Source organism: Dromiciops gliroides, chromosome 3 (genome assembly GCF_019393635.1).
Source record: "Dromiciops gliroides isolate mDroGli1 chromosome 3, mDroGli1.pri, whole genome shotgun sequence".
NCBI lineage: Eukaryota > Metazoa > Chordata > Mammalia > Microbiotheria > Microbiotheriidae > Dromiciops > Dromiciops gliroides.
Genome location: NC_057863.1, coordinates 619,048,647 through 619,071,026, shown reverse-complemented (window position 1 = coordinate 619,071,026; position 22,380 = coordinate 619,048,647). Strand labels below are relative to the sequence as shown.

At 52.4% G+C, this 22,380-nt stretch overlaps 1 protein-coding gene across 3 annotated transcripts in view; it reads left to right on the top strand.

Annotated features, from left to right (window-relative positions):
- PLEKHM2 (pleckstrin homology and RUN domain containing M2) overlaps positions 1-18,878 on the top strand; it is a 62,416-nt gene extending 43,538 nt beyond the window's left edge. Inside the window, exons 7-20 of one of the 3 annotated variants that reach the window (XM_043991882.1) lie at positions 19-99; positions 4,350-4,578; positions 6,158-6,991; positions 7,444-7,513; positions 7,908-7,998; positions 8,679-8,743; positions 9,395-9,483; positions 10,613-10,745; positions 13,428-13,618; positions 13,873-13,938; positions 15,010-15,169; positions 15,670-15,849; positions 15,934-16,050; positions 17,784-18,878. In XM_043991882.1, coding sequence (XP_043847817.1) covers positions 19-99; positions 4,350-4,578; positions 6,158-6,991; positions 7,444-7,513; positions 7,908-7,998; positions 8,679-8,743; positions 9,395-9,483; positions 10,613-10,745; positions 13,428-13,618; positions 13,873-13,938; positions 15,010-15,169; positions 15,670-15,849; positions 15,934-16,050; positions 17,784-17,918 — 2,441 coding nt within the window. In that variant the 3' untranslated portion in view covers positions 17,919-18,878. The remainder of the gene's footprint in view (positions 1-18; positions 100-4,349; positions 4,579-6,157; positions 6,992-7,443; positions 7,514-7,907; positions 7,999-8,678; positions 8,744-9,394; positions 9,484-10,612; positions 10,746-13,427; positions 13,619-13,872; positions 13,939-15,009; positions 15,170-15,669; positions 15,850-15,933; positions 16,051-17,783) is intronic. The other 2 variants (XM_043991883.1, XM_043991884.1) reach the window with 2 other exon arrangements.
- Positions 18,879-22,380: the final 3,502 nt, after the last annotated feature.

Below are 22,380 nucleotides of genomic sequence, written 5' to 3'. Positions count from 1 at the left end.
TGTGTTTCTAATCCTCAGTTTTGTTCCTCGTTTCTGTAGATTATGATTTTGGAGATGTGTTCCCAGCAGTGCCGTCTGTACCCAGCACAGACTGGGAAGGTGGGGATATAGCCCGCTGCTAGCCTGTTTTTGTGGTTTGCACCTCTTCCATGCCAAGCTTGCTGCATGTTCTGAAATCAATTCATTAACAGTGATGATAACAAACCAAAAATCAGCCTTCTGATCTAGATGGAATTCTGTAGGAGGACCTTGGCCTTTTGGCCTAGCCATGCCCCTTGCCTCTCCAGGCAGAGTGAGAGACTCTTTGGTGGCCTTGTAGGCATTTTGTCTGCCTTCATAGAGCACTATTTATGAGGCACTGTTCAGCGAATGCATTTCAAGGGCCAAGTTGCCCATTTCCCCCAGGCTTAATTCCAGTTACTCCCCTGGCTCGTGTGTGACAGGAAACACCTCAACTACTCAGTCACCCATGACTTAGGATTCCATAGAACAGTTCTTTTAGAGGTGCCATTCGGAAGACTCATCAAGGCAAATGATCCACAAGCTCTTTCGCAGAATGAATGGCTTTCCTGTGGGGGGCTGCTGTCACTTATGGTCATAGGAGCCGGTGAAATTGAACTGGATGACTGCTTGAGGGTCAGTGGAACCCCTTTGGGGGGACGCACTGAGGGCTTTTACTGAGGGTTCAGGAAATCTGTCAGCCTGCATTCTGGTCATCTTTTGTTCCCACCTTGGCTATTTGGCGCCTAATACAGCATTAAATATAGTACCAATCCCAGGGGTCACGGTCTGCCCATAGCTTGTTTAGAGAAATAGGGCTGTTTCTGTGATTACTAAGAGCAAAAGCTCTTATCAGCTTTTATAAGCTCTCATTAGCTCTCAAGATAGCTAATACTTCCTCCTTCCTATAGGTCTTCCTCTATTTAATCTCAAGATTCAGCTGTCTTGAGGTTAAACTTTGATTAGCCATGGGGCAGCTAGATGGCACAGTGGATAGAGTACCAGCCCTGGAGTCAGGAGCACACCTACACTTGCTAGCTGTGTGACCCTGGGCAAGTCACTTAACCCCAATTGCCTCACTAAAAAAACCACTTCGATTAGCCATAACCCAGCCTCGAAATGAAAGGTGTATACTGACTAGAGGCTGATGAGGAGAACATTGAACTTGGGGTCAGAACACTTGGATTTGATTCCTAGCCCCGCTGTTTACTATTTAAATACCCTTTGACACGTGACCATGGATCCCCTCACTGTTCCCCCCCTCCCCACCCTGGCCTCACTTGTCTCTGGTGTAAAATGAGGGGACTGGACTAGATGATCTCTAAGATCCTTTTTTTTTTTTTTTTTGCAGGGCAATGGGGGTTAAGTGACTTGCCCAAGGTCACACAGCTAGTAAGTGTCAAGTGTCTGAGGCCGGATTTGAACTCAGATATTCCTGAATCCAGGGCCGGTGCTTTATCCACTGCGCCACCTAGCTGCCCCCCTCTAAGATCCTTTTTAGCTCAAAAAACCCATGAACTGGTGAAGCTTTCAGCCACCTTGTAGACCAGGCTCACTTATCACTGAATCTCCTCTTACAGTGAAGGCTATAAATCTGTAATCGTACCACTATGACCCCAGTTTACCAGGTGGTGTCGAATGTTTTCTTCCTACATAACCCGTCAGTAACATCTGAGCTTTAATGAGAAGAAATAATACAGTAGTGATCAAATTAGATTAGTGTCCTGCAATCAAAGCATTGATTAGTGACATTACCCAAGCCCATGTTTCTGTTAAAATCGGCTTTTGAAATCCAGAATTCCATCACAGTAACTTTGATTTCCTTCAGCAGCTTGTCTCCGGGTACACAAAGTGTGCGTTGTGTTTTTGTTTGTTTTTCTCATCAGTCTAACAACTAATCACAACTTCAAATCAAACTCCCTCTTGCCTATTGCAGTCATTCGATGAATGGGGCTTGGCCTGGCTCTGCAGCACCTCAGAGCTTCCAGTTGCCCAAGAACTAACAACACTCATGGCCTTGATTGATCCTTATAGGGCTTGGGCCCCTGGGGTTAGCTAGCCCCTCCCACTTATAGTCTCAGATTTCTCAAGCGATGAAAGAATTCCCAAGAGAAACTAGGGGTAGACTTTGCCAATGATTGAGACTGTTGGATGGTAGAGGGTTAGCTTTGGGACCTTGAATGGCTGATCAACATTTTCAATTTCCTGGGTATCTCTTTATAGGGGCAGCTTTAGTCCCTATGCTTGGGGTATCAGTGATTTGGTTGGTCACCCTTTCACCCTTTGAGGCTGGTTCACCCTCTCCCTGGCTTGCAGAGCTGATGGTTTTCTGAGATCCAGCTTTCTTCCTCTGGTCAGCATTAGCGCCCGGGATGGTTCGGTGATCTGTGGCTCCACTGGTGATTATTTTCTTGAGGGATGAGTGAACATGGGTTACCACCTTGCCAGTCTCATTGTGTTGAGGGGAATGATATGTGCTCAGGAGAGAATAAATGGGCTATAGAGACCCAGAGGCAACATGGCAGAGAGGAAAGAGGACTCGGGTTAAAGTCCCTGCTTGGCTACTTTAACCACCTGTATGACCTCAGTCATCTCTCCAGGCCTCAGTTTCTTCATCTGTAAAATGGGTTAGTTGGGCTGGGTCTGTTTCTGAGATTCCTCCCCGCTCTAAGTCTTTGAGAGTTGAGTCCCAGTGGCATCTGAGCCCCTGTGTCAACTTACAATGTCCCTTGTCCTCATCTAACTGAAGGTGCAAGGTGAAGGTCATTGCTCCAGTCATCTGGGGACCAGCACTCAGCCCTTTCCCGTCCCCTAATGTTGAGAGTAAATCTGCTGTCTTCAGCAGACAGCTGCCCTGTTGTTTTCGAGGACCTGCTAAGATGCTGATAGTGGATGGGCCCTTCCAGATGGGCCTGGGGGAAGAGGGGTTGAGGCCCCATTTACTCAGGGCAGATAATGGGCAGGGAGACGTGCATGAGCTGGGAAATGTAGCGTGATGTCCTGTGTCTCTCACCCCATTAACTCACGCCCGGGCTGCTCGACCAGCTGGACTCTCGTCTCTTTCCATCTTCGCCTGGTGAATGCTCTGTGTGTATATGCTTTTCACGATGGTTCTTTGCCCTATCTCACCCACCCCCGATCCACCCCCAAGGACTGAGGGCACAGTGGGGAGTTCAATCACCTCCTTTCGTAAGTGGCAGCTCTTCCAGAGTGGCATCTCCCTGGCCTAGCCTCTGCTAACTCCCTGTCCTCCTTGTTGAAGGTGGAGGAGCTCATGAATAATCAGAGAAAGATTAATGTTCAGCTCTGGGGGGGCCTCTGGTGTACAGAATCAGGAAAAAGTTAGTGAGATGATGCTGGGCCTTTGAAGACCTGCAATGTGGAGCCTAGGGTCTGGGGGCAGCTTTGGGTGCATTTCCCCTATCTACTTCATTCTCTTTTATCCTCACCCTCCCTGTCCCTTCACTCTTGTCCCTGGTCCTTCCCCTCCCCCCCCCCCACCCCCAGCTCTGCTCCTCATCTTCCCTGCTCATCTGGCTCTTCATCCGTCCTGCCCCTCCCTCTCATCTTCCCTGCCCCCATTGTCTGCCTCTCATTCTCCCTTCTAATATCTGGCCTCTCACCCAGGCCATCTCCCACTTTGTTCCTTATTTTTCCTTCCCTAATTCTCTGCCTCTCCTCCTCCTATCCCCCAACTATGCCCCTCATCTTCTCTGTTCCCTACTCTGTACCTTGTCTTCTTTGCCCCTCTACTCTTCATTCCTCATCTTCCTGTCCTCCTAATCTCTGTTCTTCATCTTGCTTGCCCCACTCCCACTTGATGCTCCTTCCCCGCCCTAATACTTCTGGCTCCTCGCCCCATGCATCTCCCCCTTCCTTTTGCATACCCTTTTGGCTGCCTCCCCCCGGGACCCCTCTGTGGCAGCCAGGGCTATTCCTCATGAGACTTGGGCCAAAGAGGCTGCTGACCCATTGGGTAGACCTGGTACATCAGAGTAGCCCTCCAAGTTGTGTATCCCATGCCTTCTCGGTGGCAAAGGGTACTTTGGAGGGAAAGGAAGTAAGTGAAGCATCTCTCCAGGCAGCTTCGTCAAGCTGGGAGGCAACTTCCCAGCTGTGCCTCTGATGCGACCCTAGGCAAGTCCCCCTTAGGAGCGGTAGAGATTTCAGGCCGTGTTACGGGTCCCTCCAAGTTGCCCTTAGAAGCTCAGCTCTGTGTCCTGCTTAGGCTAGATTTTTTGGTGGAGGCTCGCCTGCCTCCCCTCGAGGTCAGCAGCACCCCAAGTGCCCTGCGGCAGTGGACGGTCGTGTCTGATGGGCAGTTCTCCCCGCTCTCTTCTTCGTCCCAGATGGAGACCTCACGGACACCGTCAGCTGTCCCCGCTCGACCGCCTCGGACCTGACCAGTGGCAAGGCCTCCATGAAGAGCCCCACACCACGCTACAACCCCTTCAATGAGGACCGGGTGGAGGTTGTGTCCTCCTCCGACACCACGCCTGTGCACACCAGCTCTCAGGAGAAGGGGGAGGCCAGGGCCCTGGACCTGCAGGAGGCTAGCACAGAACTGGAGGTGATCAGGTCAGCAGGGCAAGGGGTCCCCTCAGGAGGCTCTTGTGGAAGCAGCCCCCCAGTTAGAAGCCCGGCTCTCCCTGGGGATCGGCCTTGCACTAAGCCCGGGCCTTGCCCTTGTCCTGGACTCTCAGAGCATCATCGCTTGTCCAGCCCAGAGGAGTGGGCTGCTCTCCCGGAGGGGACGCAGGCTTTTTCTTTGGAGAGGCTAGGAAATGACCTGCGTACTGGAGACTTTGTAGGGCCACAGGGAAACGCAGCAGTGGCTGAAATGCAAGAACTACAGCTTAGTATCTGGGGGATATGCTAGGCTACCCTGGGGCAAATTATCCTGCCCTCCCCCTGATATTTCTGAGCCATTATAATACAGTATAATATAACTATGTTATATTATAATACTAATACTATGTTAGCTTATGTTGTAATGATACTAATCATAACTGGCAATTTGAGCTTTTAAAACTTCTCTGAGTGCTTTAAATACATCAGCTTATTTGATTTTTTTGGGGGGGGGGCAATGGGGGTTAAGTGACTTGCCCAGGGTCACACAGCTAGTAAGTGTCAAGTGTCTGAGGCCGGATTTGAACTCAGGTCCTCCTGAATCCAGGGCCAGTGCTTTATCCACTGCGCCACCTAGCTGCCCCCGCTGCTTATTTGATTCTTAAATACCCTGTGAGATAGATACTATAGGAATTATTATAACCCCCATTTTACAGATGAGGAGACTGAGGCCCAGAGAAATTAAGTGACTTGCCTAAGGTCCTACAGCTAGTAAGTACCAGAGGCAGGATTTGAACCCAGGTCTTCCTGACTCTCAAGTCCAGCACACTCGTCACTAGTGATGATAATAGATAGCATTTATATAGGGCTTTAATTTTTTTTTAATTTTTAAAATGCATGTTGCAAAGAAACCCAAGGAAGTAGGTGCTATTATTATCCCCATTTTACAAGTGAGGAGAATGAGGCAGACAGAGGTTAAGTGACTTGCTCAGGGTCATACAGCCAGTAAGTGTCTTAAGTTGGGATTTGAATTCAGGACTTCCCAATTCCAACTTCCAGGGCACTCTGTACTATACAATCTAGCCACTGCTAGCTGCCACTTACTATACCATAGGACACTGGGCTAGGGTGGGGGGTGGGGGGTTGGAATCGGGAAGATCTGGGTTCAAATCCCACCTCTGGATAAAGAGCTTTGTGGCACTGGGCAAGTCACTGAACCCCTGCTAGCCTCAGTTTCCTCATTTGTAAAATGAGGGGTTTGGACTCTATAGTTCTTAAGGCCCCTTTTGGCTAGGCTCCTGTGATTCACAATTAGTTGTTCGAAGGGATGGTGTCAGAGAGGTGACCATCAAGGGGCACTGGCACCTTCCTTACTCTTGGGGCCTGCAGGCAGAGACCAAGCCTGTCCCTGCCTTTTTGCTGGGGATCATAAGGAGCCGGGCCTATGGCAGGGTTTGTCTCTCCTGACGCCCCCTGCCCTTCTGCTCCAGCTGTTTGTGCCCAGGAAAGCACAGCTTCTAGGTGTTTGAGCTCTCAGGGCTCAGGTCATCATCCACCCCTCTCCATCCCTGTAACTTTCTGGTCTCAGGGTCACCAAGAAGAAGAAAACGGGCAAGAAGAAGAAGGCCAGATCCGAAGATGAGTCCAGCCCCCTGCACCCCACCTCGGCCCATCCCAAAGGTGCCAAGCAAGGGAGTGGCGACAGCTGCATTAATGGCCCCGAGCCTGGAGTGGACTCTCTGAGCACTGGCCCAACATCCCCCCAGGAGGGGGGCGAGGGCCCGGGCAGCGCGGCCGAGAGCAGTGACCGCTCGGAGCTGAGCCAGATGGGCCTGCGCATCCCCGAGATGAAGGATACATCCATGGAGAGCGTGGGCCAGCCCCTGAGCAAGGTCATCGACCAGCTCAATGGGCAGCTGGACCCCAGTGGCTGGCCCTCCCAAGGTGAACTGACGGACCAGTCCTTTCGGACGGGCTCTCCCGGGGACACCCCGGAAAGGCCGCCATTTTGCAACTTTAGCGAAGGGATTCCGGCCCCAATGGACTTCTACCGCTTTACCGTTGAGAGTCCAAACGCTGTTACATCAAGTAGTAGCAACCATGACCTTACAGGGTCTGGCCAACCGTTACATGTTCCTAGTAGCTCTGAGGCTGCTAGCCAAGAAGAAGGAGGAGGAGGAGAAGGAAGAAGAGAAGAAGACGAGCAAGCATTTGCGCCTGTAGGAGGCCCCCAGAAAGAACCTTTGGACGTGCCCTCGGAACCTGTGCCAGCCGGAGAGTGCCCTGTGCCCGAGCTGGAGCCTAGAACCCAGGAGACCATCAAGAGAGACCAGCCCAGCCCGGGTGTGAGTAGCGCCGAGGACTCTGGAGTGGACGAGGGCCAGGGCAGCCCTTTGGAAATGAGCCACCCGTCTGAATTCAGGTGAGGACGTGGTTCCCATCTACCCAGCTCCTGGAGAGAGGCGCCCTGCTCCATCGCAGAGGGAGGGCATGGAGAGCGGGCAGGCCCTGATTTCCAGGTGAAGGAAACAGAAACCTCCCCCTGAGGAGGCTTAGCATAGGCTCTGAGCCCAGGGATCTGAAACTCCACCAGGCTTTGACAGTTGGCAGTAGATAGAGTGATTGCGGCTCAGCAGATTCCAGAATAAACCAGCCTTTCCCAAGCCAAGCGCCCCCCAGAAAGTCCCCCCATCCCCCCAGGCTTCCTTTTTTCTTCTTCTTGGAGGAGTATTTGGGCTGGAACAGAACTCATCCCCAGATGACGAGGGGCCGCCGGTCCTCGGCGCCCTCCCTGCTGCTGCATGCATGTGCTGTTGCGCCCACCTGCTCCCCCCGCCTGACCCCCCTCCTCTCCCCTCTCCCTGGCCCTCACAGGGTAGACAACAATCACTTACTCCTCTTGATGATCCATGTCTTTCGGGAGAATGAAGAGCAGCTCTTCAGGGTAAGTCCTTGGGGAAGAGGGAGCCGCCAAGGAGCCTGGGTAGGGGCAGGGGGACCAGGGCCAGGGTGCTGGTGGAACCGGGGAGGTGGTGTGCCAGAACTCTGTAGTTCGGGTTCACCTTAGGTAGACTGAGCTGGGACCCAGCTCTGGACTCTCTGGGCAAGAAGAATCCAGAAGTCCCTGTTAGGACTTGGCCTGGGGCACCTCCTTTTTGTCTGGGCTTCTCCCTGGTTTGTTTGCCCTAAATTGCCTTTCACCACTTGGGTCCTGCATCTCCTTGGGGCGTGGTGGGGCATGGGCAGGGTGGAAATGGGTCCTTAGCACAGGTACTGGGACAGACCGAAAGCCCCTGGTCTCTAACAGGCAGGGTCCTTCTCTCCCTTTGGCCACCCAGATGATTCGCATGAGCACTGGGCACATGGAAGGAAACCTCCAGCTCTTGTACGTGCTGTTGACCGACTGTTATGTCTACCTGCTCCGAAAAGGTAGCTGCCAAACGCCCCAGGGGGTGGGGCTTGCTGTCCCCTTATTCTCCTCCATGCCTTCTTAGATCCCAGCCATATTGGCCCATTCAGCTGTTTCCTTTACATGACGTCTGGTCTCCCACCTCTCTGCCTTTGCCCAGGCTGTGCCCCCTGCCTGGGCGGCCATTCTTTCTCACTTCTGCCTCTCAGAATTCCTAGCTCCCTTTAAGATCCAAGTGTCACCTCCTGGAGGTCTTTGCCGGTGTCCCCAGTTGTGAGTGGGTCCCTGCCTCCTCCAATAGCTCTACCCATTTTGCCTTTTTATGTACATGTTGCTTCCTTTCTTGCCCTCTTCTAAGGGCAGGGACTGTTTTATTGTTGTATCTCCAAGCTACCACAGTTTCTTGGACTCAGTAGGCACTTCATAAATGCTTGACGATTAGACTGCATTGTGTTAGATTCAAGTGAGGCTGAATTGAATTTTGATGCCCCTGCCTAGGCTGGGTACCCCTGGCTACCTAGAGGGACGTGTGACTCTCGAGAGAAATGGAAGCCCATCCAGCCACTCTTGACCCTTCCCGGGCAGCAGGGGAGGGAGCCAACCATTGCTGAGGAGGGGATGGGCTGACAGCAGAAACTTTATGGCAGGGAAGGGGATGGGATTGCTACTTTGGGAAGCAGACCTCAAGATTTTCCCTTAGGAGCCACAGAGAAGCCATACCTGGTAGAAGAGGCGGTCTCCTACAATGAATTGGACTACATCTCGGTGAGTTCACACCATCCAGGGATCCTTTAGGGCTGCTCTACAGGCCCCTGATTATTTCCCTTGTTAGTTCTTGGAGCAGGGTCTGGGGGTTGGCGTTCTCCCCAGGTTATCACAGCTTGAGCCAGCCTGCTTGCCATTGGGATAGTCTCTGAGGAGGGCAGGGTGGAGGGCATTGATTGCCATCATCACCCACCCTGGGCTGTCTGAGGTCAGGGTCAGGAGGTTGATTCACACTCTTAGGTGGGAGGCTTTTCCAGGCATGGTGGCACACCAGCTTCAGAGCCCTGGTATGAAGCACAGGGAGTGAGGCCCAAGCGTCCCTTCACTTTGTTTTTTTTCTTTTTGGTGGGGCAATGGGGGTTAAGTGACTTGCCCAGGGTCACACAGCTAGTAAGTGTCAAGTGCCTGAGACTGGATTCGAACTCAGGTCCTCCTGAATCCAGGGCCAGTGCTTTATTCACTGCGCCACCTAGCTGCCCCAGGTCCCTTCACTTTGTTTGCTGCAGCCCCTGATACCCAGAGGCTCCAGACTTTCCCTCCCGTCAGAGCCTGGAATCTTTCCCTGCATCCTTACCAGCCCAGAATCCTTGGTCTGTATGGACACACATCCCTGTGTGAACATGCACAGTCCATGTGTGGTGTTCTCACCAGGTCGGCCTGGATCAGCAGACGGTGAGGTTGGTTTGCACCAACCGAAGGAAGCAGTTTCTTCTGGACACAGCTGATGTGACCCTGGCTGAGTAAGATTCCCACCCCCCACCCTTGGACCAGAGACCACCTAGCCCAACCTCTACATGTGTCAGCTAGGGAAAGTAAGGCTCCAAAGGGGGAAATGATTTGCACCCGGTTGTGGTGCGAATTAAGGACGTCAGGACCAGGACATGACCCCGGGTCTCCAGTGTTCTGTCCCTCACACTAGGCCTAATGCCTTCGTGGTCTGTTAGTCCAGCACTGACTGAGCGTTGGCCAGCTATGGGGCTAAAAGCAGAGCTGAGGGTCTGGCAGTCCAGAGGGTGGATGCAGCCTCAGGCGATGGCGATCCGTCTGGCCCCTCCTCTCTCTCCCTTCGTGCCCTTGCTCTTGGCGATCCCATCAGCTCCCATGGGCCTAGTTATCATCTCTGTGCCTCATAATGCTGCTTGCATTGGGCTGGAAGCAAGACTGTGTTTGGGGACAGAGGAGCTGGGTTTGAAATCTGACTCTCCCACTTCCTACCTGTGTGAACTCGGGGAAGTTGAAATCCTTTCTGGGCCTCAGTTTCCTCAGCTGTAAAATGTCAGCTCTAGGACTGTCCGCTGTACAGAACCTACTCCTGAGCTCCGGGGTGGAGATAAACAGAGGGACAGGAGGAAGGGGCAAGTCCAAGGAACAAGAAGACAGGGGCTGGGCCCTGGATAAGCTTCCAGCTGGTGGGACAGGTGGAATAGGAGGCAATGTGGGACAATAGGAAAAGCACCGATGCCATGGAGTCAAGAGTCCTGGATTCAAACTCTACCTTTGCCACTTACTACCTGAGTGACTTGGGGTATGCCACTTAAATACTGCCTGCCTCAGTTTCCCCATCTGTAAAATGGGGTTAATAATAGCCCAGATCTCCCAGGGCTGTTGTGAAGATCAAATGAGATAATTATTGTAAAGTACTCAGTACAGTGCCTGGTATACACTGGGTGCTTAATAAGTGCTTGTTCCCTTCTTTTCCTGGCCTTGGATCCAGGTGCAGCTGAAGGGTTGGGCCTACCTCAGAGGTGAAAGGATGCTGGGAGGAGAGGCAGGACTGGCTCCATCACCCCACCCAGCCCTAGGTCCCAACCCCGCTCCCAGAAGCTCTCCCCACCCACCCTCATTACTCATGTCTCCCCCCTCCCTCAGGTTTTTCTTGGTCTCTCTCAAGTCGGCGATGATCAAGGGCTGCCGGGAACCCCCCTACCCCAGCATCCTGACCGACGCCACCATGGAGAAGCTGGCCCTGGCCAAGTTTGTAGCCCAGGAATCAAGGTGTGAGGTAAGAGGCTGGGATCCAACAGTGGGTAGGTGGGACAAAGGGAGGGAAGGGGCTGCTTGATGGAGCTGGGACTGTGTTCTGGACAGGCTGCCTGCCTCTGTCTCTACAGAGCCAGGTCGGGGGATGTGGACCTAAGTCCCTGGCAGTGCATGAGGGAGGGTCTCTTTCTACCAAATGGGGGGTGGGGTCTTCCCTGCTCTCACCTCCTTCTGTGGCACCAGATCTGCTCCTTGACAGGCTCCAGGAACTAAGGTTCACTAATGAGCATTTATTAAGTGCCGGCCACTGTGCTAGGGAGTGGGAATTTCCGACCAGATCACTCTACTGCTCAAGAAGCTTCAGTGGCTCCCAGGTGTCTCTAGAATAAAATAAAAACCCAGTTGAGTTCTGGGTCTCCTTTTCTGGGCTTATTTCATATCATTTCCTTTCAAAAACAAAACGTTTCCTGGCCTGGAGGAGCCGGGATTCTATTGGGAACAGTCACACATATACCTAGAAGTAGATACTTGGTCTGCACAAAGGCAGCATCAGAAGAGAATCCTCAGTGTGCTTGCACTGGGTTTGAAGGAGGCCGGAGGTTCTGAGCGAGATGAGGAGGAGGGCCTGGGAACAGTCTGTCCCATGGCCCCATTGCCAAGAACAGGGATGGACATGGAGGCCAGTTTGGCCGCAGGGGAAGGATGAGGAATGAGGCTGAAAAGGAAGCCTTTCTGTGGGACCGACGGGGAACCTCAAGGGGATGGGGGGCTGCCGGGGCTGGAGGAACAAGGGAACACTGGTCAGGCCTGTGAGGTTATAGATTCAGTTCAATAAGGCCTAGCCTGGGATATGGAAAGCCCTGGGCTTGGTCCTGGGGCTTCAGAGATAAAACCTGACCTTGAGAAATTTCTCACCTCCTAGAGGTGAGAGGGAACAGAACAGGGTTCTGCTTGCATTTGGATTTGGAGGGTCTGTATTCGAGTCTTACCCCCACAACTTCCCACCTGGGTGACCTCGGGAAAATCCCATAACCCCTCTGGTCTTTATCTCTAATATGAGTCGGTTGGACTCTGGTGTCCCAGAATCTCTGGTCCTAGGAGGGGACTTAGGGAAGTGCGGCTCTATCATTTGCACCTGAGTAGGTCTGGGGAGGCTTCCTGGAGGAGGCAGCCCCTGAGCTGGGTGTTGAAAGGAAGAGGAATCCAGCAAGCAGAGATGAAGGGGGAGGATGCTCCAGGCAGGGCGTGCCACCACAAGGCCAGGAGGGCAGCCTAAGCCAGGGGAGAAGCTGGTAGAAGCCAACTTGGCTGCAGCTTCCTGGAGGTGAAGGGGAGGGGAGGCTCATGAAAACAGCCTGGAAAGCAGGCTTGGAACCAGGCCACGAAGAGCATCCAGCATCGGGCTGAGCAGCTTCAGTTTATCCTAAAGGCCACAGGGAGCCACTGGAGGTATTGGAGGGAGGGGACCCAGGACTGCAACAGGAGGGAACTCTCTCCGCCAGTGCAGGTTAGCAGCCACTGAGAGGCTGAGACTTAGAGGCCTGAGCCAGTATGTGGAGGAGACGGGACTACAACAGATAGACCAGACAAGGGACCTGAGGCTGGGAGATGGGGGCTGAGCTAGGACAGTGGCTGGTGGGAGGAGAGACAGCCTTTAAGGAGAGGGGCTGTGGAGGCATCCGGGGGCTGCTTGGGGGAGCAGAGGGAGACAGGGGCAAGGAAGACTGGACTTTGGGACCTTTTCCCCTTGCTGGACTGCAAGTTCCTTGAGGACAGGCACTGGATAATGATGATAATGAAAATAATAATAATAATAGGTAACATTTATTAGTGCTTACAATGTGCCAGGCACTGGACTAAATCTTTTCCAATCATTATCTCATTGGAGGTTCACAGTCACCCTGGGAGGCAGGTACTATTGAGGAAATTGGGGCAGGCAGAGGTTAGGAGACTTGACCAGGGTCACCTAGCTAGTAAATATCTGAGGCTGGGCTTGAACTCAGATCTTCTGACTCCAGGTCCAGCACTCTGTCTGCTGTTGCGCCCCCTAGCCGCACCATCCCTAGCTGCTAGGTTTTTGTTTTATTTTTTTGTTTGTTTTTTGATTTTTGGCAGGGCAATGAGGGTTAAGGTCACACAGCTAGTAAGTGTCAAGTGTCTGAGACCAGATTTGAACTCAGGTCCTCTTGAATCCAGGGCTGATGCTTTATGCACTGCTCCACCTAGCTCCTGAATTTAACCTCGTTTCTTCAGCACCTAGCTCAGTCCTTTCTTTTTCCCTCTCTTTGTATTCTGAGTGCCTAGCACCAATGCCTGGAGCATAGTAGGTGCTTAGTTAGGGCTTGTTGGCTGACTGCACACAGTGGGAATAGTAATAATAAATATTGGTTGTTCTGAGGCTGTCCCATGGCCTGCACCTTCTCTCTTCCTCTCCCTTTCTGACAATCTCTCTCTCCTTCCATCCCTCTCTCCCCCTCTTTTTCTCTCTCCCCCTTTCTCCCTCTTCCTTTCTCCCCCTTTCTTCCTCTCTTTCTCTCTCTCCCTCTCTTACCCTCTTCCTTTTTCTTTCTCTTCCTCTTTCTCTCTCTCCCCCTTTCCCCCCTCCCTCTCTTCCTCCCCTTCTCCTTCTTTCTCTTTCTTCATTTTTCTCTCTCCTCTCTCTCTCTCTCTTTCTCTCTCTCTCTCTCTCTCTGTCCACCCACAGGCATCTGAAGTCACCGTGCGGTTCTATGGGCTGGTGCACTGGGAGGACCCTCTGGATGAGACCCCGGGGCCCATCCCCTGCCACTATTCCTCCCTGGAGAATGCTGTCACCAAAGAAGGGATGCTGCACTATAAAGCTGGCACCTCCTACCTGGGCAAGGAGCACTGGAAGACATGCTTCGTGGTGCTCAGGTGCGGAGCCAAGGAAGGCTGTCCCCTTCCCTCCCCCTTCCCCCCAGGCTGTGCCCACAGAATTCGCTTCCTTGCCCCCTATGCAGAGACAGGCAGGAGGGGGCTGGCCCAGGGTCACTAGCCAGGAAGTGTTGGAGGTGGGCCTGAGCCCTGGACCCCCTCATGACTGGCCAGGGCGCCTCAGAGGTTAGCACTGGTGGGTCCCCAGCAGAGGCCAGGCACACTCACCCCTACCCTCCTCGTCTTCCCTACAGCAACGGGATCCTCTACCAGTACCCAGACCGAACTGACGTCATCCCTCTGCTCTCAGTGAACATGGGGTAGGTGCCTCTGGAGACCAGGAGAGGAGTGGGGAAGGGGCAGGCTTGCTGTCCTTGTGGCTGGGACCCCAGCCCCTGTTGACCCCTGGGGCCCTTCTCCCTGTTGTCTCCCATTGGCCCGGATCCTTAGAAGTAAAGGCCCAGGGGGAGACATGAAAACCATCTCTGGGGACTGTAGGGTAAAAGAAAGGGCTCTGGGGGCAGAACCAGGAGCAGAGAGGAGAAGCTGCAGAGGCAGGAAAAACATCTTAACAATGGAGGCTGTGGAATAAGCAGCCTGCATTGGGAGGTGGTGAGTCACCCGTCACAGGAAGTATCCAAGCAGAGACTCACTAGGCAGTCGTTGTCTGTGTTGTTGAGTGGGTTTTTATTAAGGCAGGAGTTGAACTAAATAACCTTTGAGGTCTTCTTTTTAAAATTTTTTTTTAATTGACATCTTTTCTTTTTGTATTGATGAAATTTCCCCCTCTATTCCTCTCCCTACCACCTCCCAGAGAGCCATCCCTTATAACAAAAAATTTTTCCAAAAGAAAGTCCAGACCCGTGATTTCATCATGGTTGGGACCTCCCCAGTGAGGACAGTCCTTCCACCAATGCAGGTTGCTGTTCTGTAACTTAGTCCAAGAGAGTTGCCTTGGTCAGAAAGGTTAAGTGGCTGGCCCAGGGCCGCACAGGCAGTGTCTGTGTGTGTGTGTGTGTGTGTGTGTGTGTGTGTGTGTGTGTGAGAGAGAGAGAGAGAGGTCTTCCTGACCCTGTCTCCTGCCTCACCATCCTTAAGACATAAATCACTTTGTGAACACAGGCAGGCTCTGAACTTGAGAGCTGGACTCCCTGAATTTTCTGGAGGCACAGAGGTCAATGAGTGCTGTGGTCAGTGATCAGAGATGAGGCACAGATGGACATTCGTCGGGTTGACAAAGCCCAGCCTTTGGGAAACAGTTAGGAAAGTCCAAGGAGAAGCAGAGGGACACAAGCCTAGTCCAGCAGCCCCTTGGACATCTGGGACAGGGTGGGGTCCCCCCAACCCCTCTGCCAGTTCCATCCCTCACTCTGTTTCGCGGTTGGCCGCAGGGGGGAGCAATGCGGCGGCTGCCGGAGGTCCAACACCACAGATCGGCCCCACGCCTTCCAGGTGATCCTCACTGACCGGCCGTCCCTGGAGCTGAGCGCCGACAATGAGACAGAGATGGCCGACTGGATGCAGCACCTCTGCCAGGCTGTTTCTAAAGGGGTGAGTTCCCCCTCGATCCCCAAGGGAGGGGAGGGACAGCCTTGGAACCCTCTCTCAGGGCCATCTTGGTCCTGGAGGGAGACCCTGGCTTCAAGTCGATGAGGCTGGCTCCAACTGACCTGAAATTTGAGGTCAGGAGGCAGGAATGATATTAAACCCAGTTCACTGCTGTATGGCCCAGCTGCATTGAGAGCCACGTGCTGGGTTTGAATCCTGCCTTAGCCTCTTACTAGCTGTGTGTGCCTAGAAAAATCACTTCACTTTTGGGGGCATGGATTTCCTTGCCTATAAAATGCAGGCTTTAGATCTAATGTGTTTGAAGGTGTCTTCCCTCTGTCTTCACCTGGTCTCTAGAAGGGAGCCCTCCAGGACCTGCCCACCAAGAGAAGGGAGCAACAGTGGGGGGTGAGAGAAGCCTGGGTCCTCCCCCGGCTGGAAGGGAGCGGGGCCAGTCAGGACAGGCTGACCTTTGCCTCCCTTCTCTCTGGCCATCCCTCCAGGTCATCCCCCAGGGCGTCACCCCCAGCCCCTGCCTCCCCTGCTGCCTGGTGATCACTGATGACCGGCTCTTCACGTGCCATGAGGACTGCCAGACCAGCTTTTTCCGCTCACTGGGCATGGTGGAGCTGGCCGCCGTCACCGCCGTCTCCACCGAGCCGGGCAAGGAATACTGCGTCCTGGTGAGGCCCCGAGCCGCGGAGGTGTCGTGATGGGGGAGGCCCAGGCACACGGCCACCATCCCTCACCGTGTCCTCTGCCCCTAGGAGTTCTCACAGGACCGGCAGCAGTTCCTCCCACCCTGGGTCATCTACCTGAGTTGTACCACAGAACTGGACCGATTCCTGTCTGCACTGAGCGCTGGCTGGAGGGCCATCTACCAGGTCAGCCTCCTGGGGAACAGGCCAGCCCCAAAATGGCTCAATGGCAGGGGAATGGCCGAAATGAGAAAAACACCAACAGTAACTCAATCATAGGGTAGCTCGAGCACCTTAAAGTGGTCTGTTCTGGGGTTACAAACTCCGCCGCTAGCTCTAAAAGCATGGGGGGCTGGGGAGGGACTGATAAGCACTGTGACAGCACCTACTATGTGCCAGGCACTTAAAAAAATCTTGTCATTTGATCCTGGGATCATCCCTGGGAAGCAGGTGCCCTTATTATCCCCATCTCAATAACAATAATGACAATAATAGCTGACATTTATAAGCGCCTACTATGTGCCAGGAACTGTGCTAATTGTTTTACAAATATTATCTAAGTTGATCCTTACAACAACTTGGAAAGGTGGGTTCCATTATTACTCCCATTTTATCGTTGAGAAAATGGAGGCAAACAGAGGTTCAGTGACTTTCCCAGAGTCACACAGCTGATAAGCGAGGCCAGAATTGAACTCAGGTCTTCCTGACTCCAGGCCCAGAGCTCTATGTGCTTCACTTCCAGTTGTCATAGGCAGGTCGCTGTAAAGTTGTGACAATCCTCCTTGTAATCTTTATCTCATGGAGGGTCTGTGGAACTCAGAAAAGGGTTCTCTGAATAGGCCAGTTATTATCCCCTTTCAGCTCTCTCTTGGCCCCAGACCAGGACCCAGAGAGGCAGGGGATGGTTTGATAGCCAAAGAACCTCCCTAAGCGTTGGAGCTGCTCCAAAGTGAGATGGGCTGGACTCTCTCCCTTCCAGTGAGACTCCTCACTGTGGGTAGGTTATGAGGAGATTGGCTTTTGGGTCAGGGCTGGCCCCTTTCCACTCAGGGAGCCTCTGGTCATGAGACAATTTCCCACAGAGCTCCCAAGGTTAGGTGACCAGCCCAGGGTCACACAGCTAGTAAGTGTCATGTGTCTGAAGCTGGATTTGAATTCAGGTCCTCCTGAATCCAGAGCCGGTGCTTTATCCGCTGCGCCCCCTAGCTACCCTGTGATCTTGTTTTAATCTAAAAAAAGTCTGTTGGAAGGGACAGCAGAGGTCAAAAGGTCCAGTATACTCGCTTTCTCCAGGAAGAGGAGGGAAGTGATTTATCCAGGGTCACACCGTGGGGCTTTGAAGCCTTTGATTCCAAAGTCCCATTTCTCTGATGGTTCTTTTCAGAGAGTGCTGGATTTGGGGTGAGGGGCCCTGGATTCCAATCTGCTGCTCATTTCCTGTGTGACTTTGGAGAAGTCATCAACACCTTCCTCCTTGTTTCCTGTGCCTCAGTTTCCTCATCTGTAAAATGAGAAGTTTAGACTAAAATGGCCTTTAAGATTTCTATGAACCCACAACCCACAACCCTAGCTTTTTTCTTTGACCCTAGCTTCTTGACCCCAAAGTTTACCCCATTTTCCTGTTAGCTGTCCCCCAATCTCAAAGCGGGAGACTCTCAAGCAGACAGCCCTGCCCCCTCCCCCCCAAAAAAGGCCCTGTGTGGTTGCCATTTCTCAGTGACTTAGAACTGGAAGCATCTTTGGGGCAGTCTATCCCCCTCTTTTACAAGTGAGGAGCTGACTTGCCCAGGCTCACATAGCTGGTAGGCTAAAGAGGCAGGATTTGAACCCAGGTTCAGCCTGGCTCAGTGAGGCTGGGCCTGCCTGCCCAGAGAGCTTCCCTGCCTCTCCCTTCTTCCCTTCCTGGTCTGTCTCCACAGGTAGAACTCCCGCACAAGGCCATCCAGGAAACTTCCAACAAGAAGTTCGAGGACGCCCTGAGCCTCATCCACAGTGCCTGGCAGAGGAGCGACAGCCTGTGTCGAGGCCGAGCCTCTCGGGACCCCTGGTGCTGAGGCCACAACTGGACTGTGCCCCTGACTCTGAGTCCTCCCCAAGGGGAGCAGCGAGGGAGTGGGAGAGGCCCCAGGCCGGAGCACACCCATCATCAGCTGCCCCCAGAGGGGCTCCCTGCCGGCAGTCTGGAGCCACCGCGGCCCGAGGAGACGGGGTGCTTCCTGCGCTTCCTGCAGCTGTGTTCTGGGTGCCTGTCTTTGGGCCCTGTGAGTGAGCCCTGTGGGCTCTGCAGCTGCCCGGCCCGGACTGGGGGATGCCCTGGTGGCTTAGGCTGCGCAATCTCTCCTGGGTGACGCTGCGACGATGATGACAGTAATAATAATAGTAATACCCAGTTATCCTATAAAAGGTTAACGCCGGTCCGGCTGGAGGTCCTTTCTCTGCTTTGTGGGCTTCAGGCAGCAGCCGGGGGTTGGGGCAGCGGGTGCCCCTCAGGAGCTCCCCCTCTCTGCAGCACCTGAGCACTTCAACTGTAAATGCCGTGGGTCTGGGACACCAGGGGGCGCTGGCATGCATGTCTTCTTCATCTCTTTCAGCTTCATCCCAAAGTGCACGGCTTCATGCCTGCGCCCCGTGCAGAGGGAGGGTGGGTGCCTTCCCTCGATGCCACACGACTCCCCCCTCCCCGCAGTGACCATCCTGCTCAGGGCCAGAGGAGATAACCATAGACCCGGGAGGGGAAGGAAGGCTGGAGGATTGGGGGGCAAGAGGAAGGGGGTGCATCCATCCACACCTCCATCCCTGATCTTGTCTCCATTAGGAAGGGGTTATGAGGCAACGTGGGGCATAGGGGGGCGGGGTCTGGAGAGGGCCCTGGGGAAGAAGGGGCCACCATTCTCTCCAGCCACTCCCCCCTCATCCACAGAAACTTACAGGAATAGCCACAGCTCCCCCTTCTCTGGGGGGGGGGATGGGAAAGGGTTTGGGTATTTTTTTTAAAATAAAAAGACATTATATTACCCCAGTTTGTCAGTGACTTATTTCCCATTCCCACCCCAAACCCTCCATCCCAGAGGGTTTGGGATCCTCAATCTCCCTCCCTTTATTTCTGTTTTGTTGTTTGGGGGGGGGGTGTTGGTGAGGCAATTGGGGTTAAGTGACTTGCCCAGGGTCACACAGCTAGTAAGTGTCAAGGGTCTGAGGCCGGATTTGAACTCAGGTCCTCCTGAATCCAAGGCCAGTGCTCTATCCACTGCGCCACCTAGCCGCCCCCCTCCCTTTATTTCTGACCTCCCAGGTTCCTAAGCTTGAGAATAAGGAGTGTTCCATTTTTTTTTGTCCTCTTTTTTTTTTTTTTTTTAGTGAGGCAATTGGGTTTTTGGTCCTTTTATCCCGTGCCCACATACAGTAGGCACTTACTAAGTGCTTATTGGCTGGTTGCTAGGTGCTGTTCCCACTCAGCCCAAATAGCTCTTATACTTTCCCCAGTACAAACCTGTGAGATTAGGGAGTGCCTGACATTTTGCAAAGGGAGGGGCAGCAGGTTGGGAGACTTGCCCTGAGGTCACAGAGCTGGATGAGAGGCTTGGAGGACCCTGGGCAAGTCACAACCTCTCTGGGTCTCTGATTCTTTATTTGTAAGATGAGGGAGTTTGCTGGTAGCAAACTTCCTGCTTCAGGGGTCATCCTGCCCTATTTTGGGTGAGGGGCAAGACCTGGAGGCATTGAAGCACCCTCACACATGCACCACCTGCCCAGGGTCGCTGACTGCTCTTTCTCCATTGGAGGTTCATCTCGAATGAGCTATTATTCATGGGATGTGCATTCCAGGGGGTGTGTCCCCTCCATCTCCCAGCTGCCCTTCAATCTAGAACCAGAAGGAGCCATCTGGTCCAGCCCCCTCACCTTACTGATGAGCAAATAGTCCCCAAGAGGTTGGGTGACCTGTCAGAGATCAAGAACCCTGAATCCACTGGGGGTTTGGAGTCCAAGACCCTGGGCTCCTATACTCTGGGGACATGGCATTTGTAGCCCAACCATACAGATTTGGAGATGTGAGGTCCTTGAGAGATCATCTGGCCTAATTCATTTTGGAAGGGGAAACTGAGCCCCAGAGAAGTCAAATGATATTCCCAAGGCAGAACAGTAAGGAGAACCTGAATCTGAACCCAGGTCTCCTGAATCCAAATATGATCACTGCTTTTCCTCCTTCTTTCTGGACACAAATACCCTGGGTGATCAGAGACATGTTAGTAGACGACAGCTTGGGGAAAATCCCTGAGGTCTGAGTGACAGTAAGCTCAGTATGAGTCAGCTGTGATGTGGATGCCAAAAGAATTTAGGCACTTAATCTTGGGCAACATTAACCAGACTAGTAAATCAGTCAGTAAGCATTTATAAAGCACTTACCATGTACCGGGCATTGTGCTAAAGACTGTGGGTACAAAGAAAGGAAAGAGACGGTCCCTGTCTTCAAGGAGCTCACAACTTGATGGAGGAGACTAATTGAATGGATGAAGAATGAATGAATGAATGAATGAGTGAGTGAGTGAGTGAAGCATTTATTAAATGCCTACTGTGTGCCAGGCACTGTGCTAAGGACTAAGAAAGGCAAAAGACAGTCCCTGCCTTCAAGGAGCTCACAACTTGATGGAGGAAACTAACTGAATGGATGAAGAATGAATGAATGAATGAATGAATGAATGAATGAATGAATGAATGAATGAACAAAGCATTTATTAAGTGCCTACTATGTGCCAGGCACTGTGCTAAGGACTAAGAAAGGCAAAAGACAGTCCCTGCCTTCAAGGAATTCACAGTCCAATACAGGAGTGATAATGGATGAATAAAACAATTTATTAAGTGTCTACTGGGGCAGGTAGGTGGCACAGTGGCTAGAGTACTGGCCCGGAAGTTGGGAGGACCCAAGTTCAAATTTCACCTCAGACTAGCTGTGTGACCCTGAGTAAGTCACTTAAACCCAATTGCCTTAAACAGCTGGGGCCATCTCCAGTCATCCTGTTATATATCTTGCCACTGGACTCAGGTGGTTCTGGAGGAGAGAGGGAAGTTGGTGACCTTGCACAGCCCCTCCCTCACTTAAATCCAATTCACTTTGAGTCACCGTCCTCTTCAAGAATGAAGGACAAAGGGGGGCAGCTAGGTGGCGCAGTGGATAGAGCACCAGCCCTGGAGTCAGGAGGACCTGAGTTCAAATCCAGCCTCAGACACTTAACACTAGTTGTGTGACCCTGGGCAAGTCACTTAACTCCAATTGCCTCACCAAAAAAAAAAAAAGAATCAAGGACAAGAATGAAGGACAAGGGACAGCTAGGCGGCGCAGTGGATAAAGCACTGGCCCTGGATTCAGGAGGACCTGAGTTCAAATCCGGTCTCAGACACTTGAAACTTACTAGCTGTGTGACCCTGGGCAAGTCACTTAACCCCAATCGCCTCACAAAAAAAAAAAAAAAAGAATGAAGGACAAACAACAACAAGCACCTACTGTGTGTTAAGCACTATGCTAAGTGCCTCAAGGAGCTCTCTGCCTAGTGGAGAAGACAACGTGCAATTGTGGCCCACCAAGCTAAAGACAGGGCAACTAGGAAATAACAGCCCCATTACCCCCTACCCTGGTCAGGGCCCATCTGGAATAGGAGTGTATTCAGTACCAGGTGCCACACTTACCCCAGAGGGGAGGTTACATAAGGAAAAATACTGATACTTGAACAAACATTCGTTTATCCCGTTTATTACTCTCCATTAGACTGTAAGCTCCCTGAGGGCAGGGACCGTCTCTTGCTTTTCTTTGCCCATCAATTAGCCCAGTTCCTAGGAAGTAATATTTGTTGATTGTTGATTGACTAACACTGTGCCAGTAACCATGCCAAGTGCTGGGAATACAAAGAAAAAAAAAAAAGAAATGTCTTACCCTCCAAGAGCTTCCATTCTGAGGAGCAAACAGTGTAACACAAATAGTGAATGGAAAGTAATTTCAGTGGAGAAAGAAGACTAATGACTGGGGAGAGGAACCAGAAATGAGGAGGCACCTAGTCAGCACCTGAGCTGAACCTGGAAGGAAGTTAGGGATGTGAAGAGGTGAGGCCAAAAAGTATATGCCAGACCCATGCAAAGTCACAGAGGTGGGAGGTCTTGGGAGAAGAGTTGGGAGTCCAGCCTGACTACAACATACAGTCTATAAATGGGGATGAGAGATAGGTAGGTAGAGGAAGCTAGGTGGCGCCATGGTGCACAAAGTGCTGCGACTGGAGTTAGGAGGACCTGAATTCAAATCATACCTCAGACACTGTGACTGGCAAATCACTTAACTGCCCTCTACCTCAGTTTCCTCAACTATAAAATGGGAATAATTATAACACCTACCTCCAGTAGGACTGTTGTGAGGATTAAATGAGACGATATTTGTAAAGTGCTTGTCACATAGTAAGTGCTTAAAATTGCTTGTTCCTCCTCTCCATTCCCCCTTCCCCTTTTCTTTCCTCCCCCTCCCCCCCTCCTCCT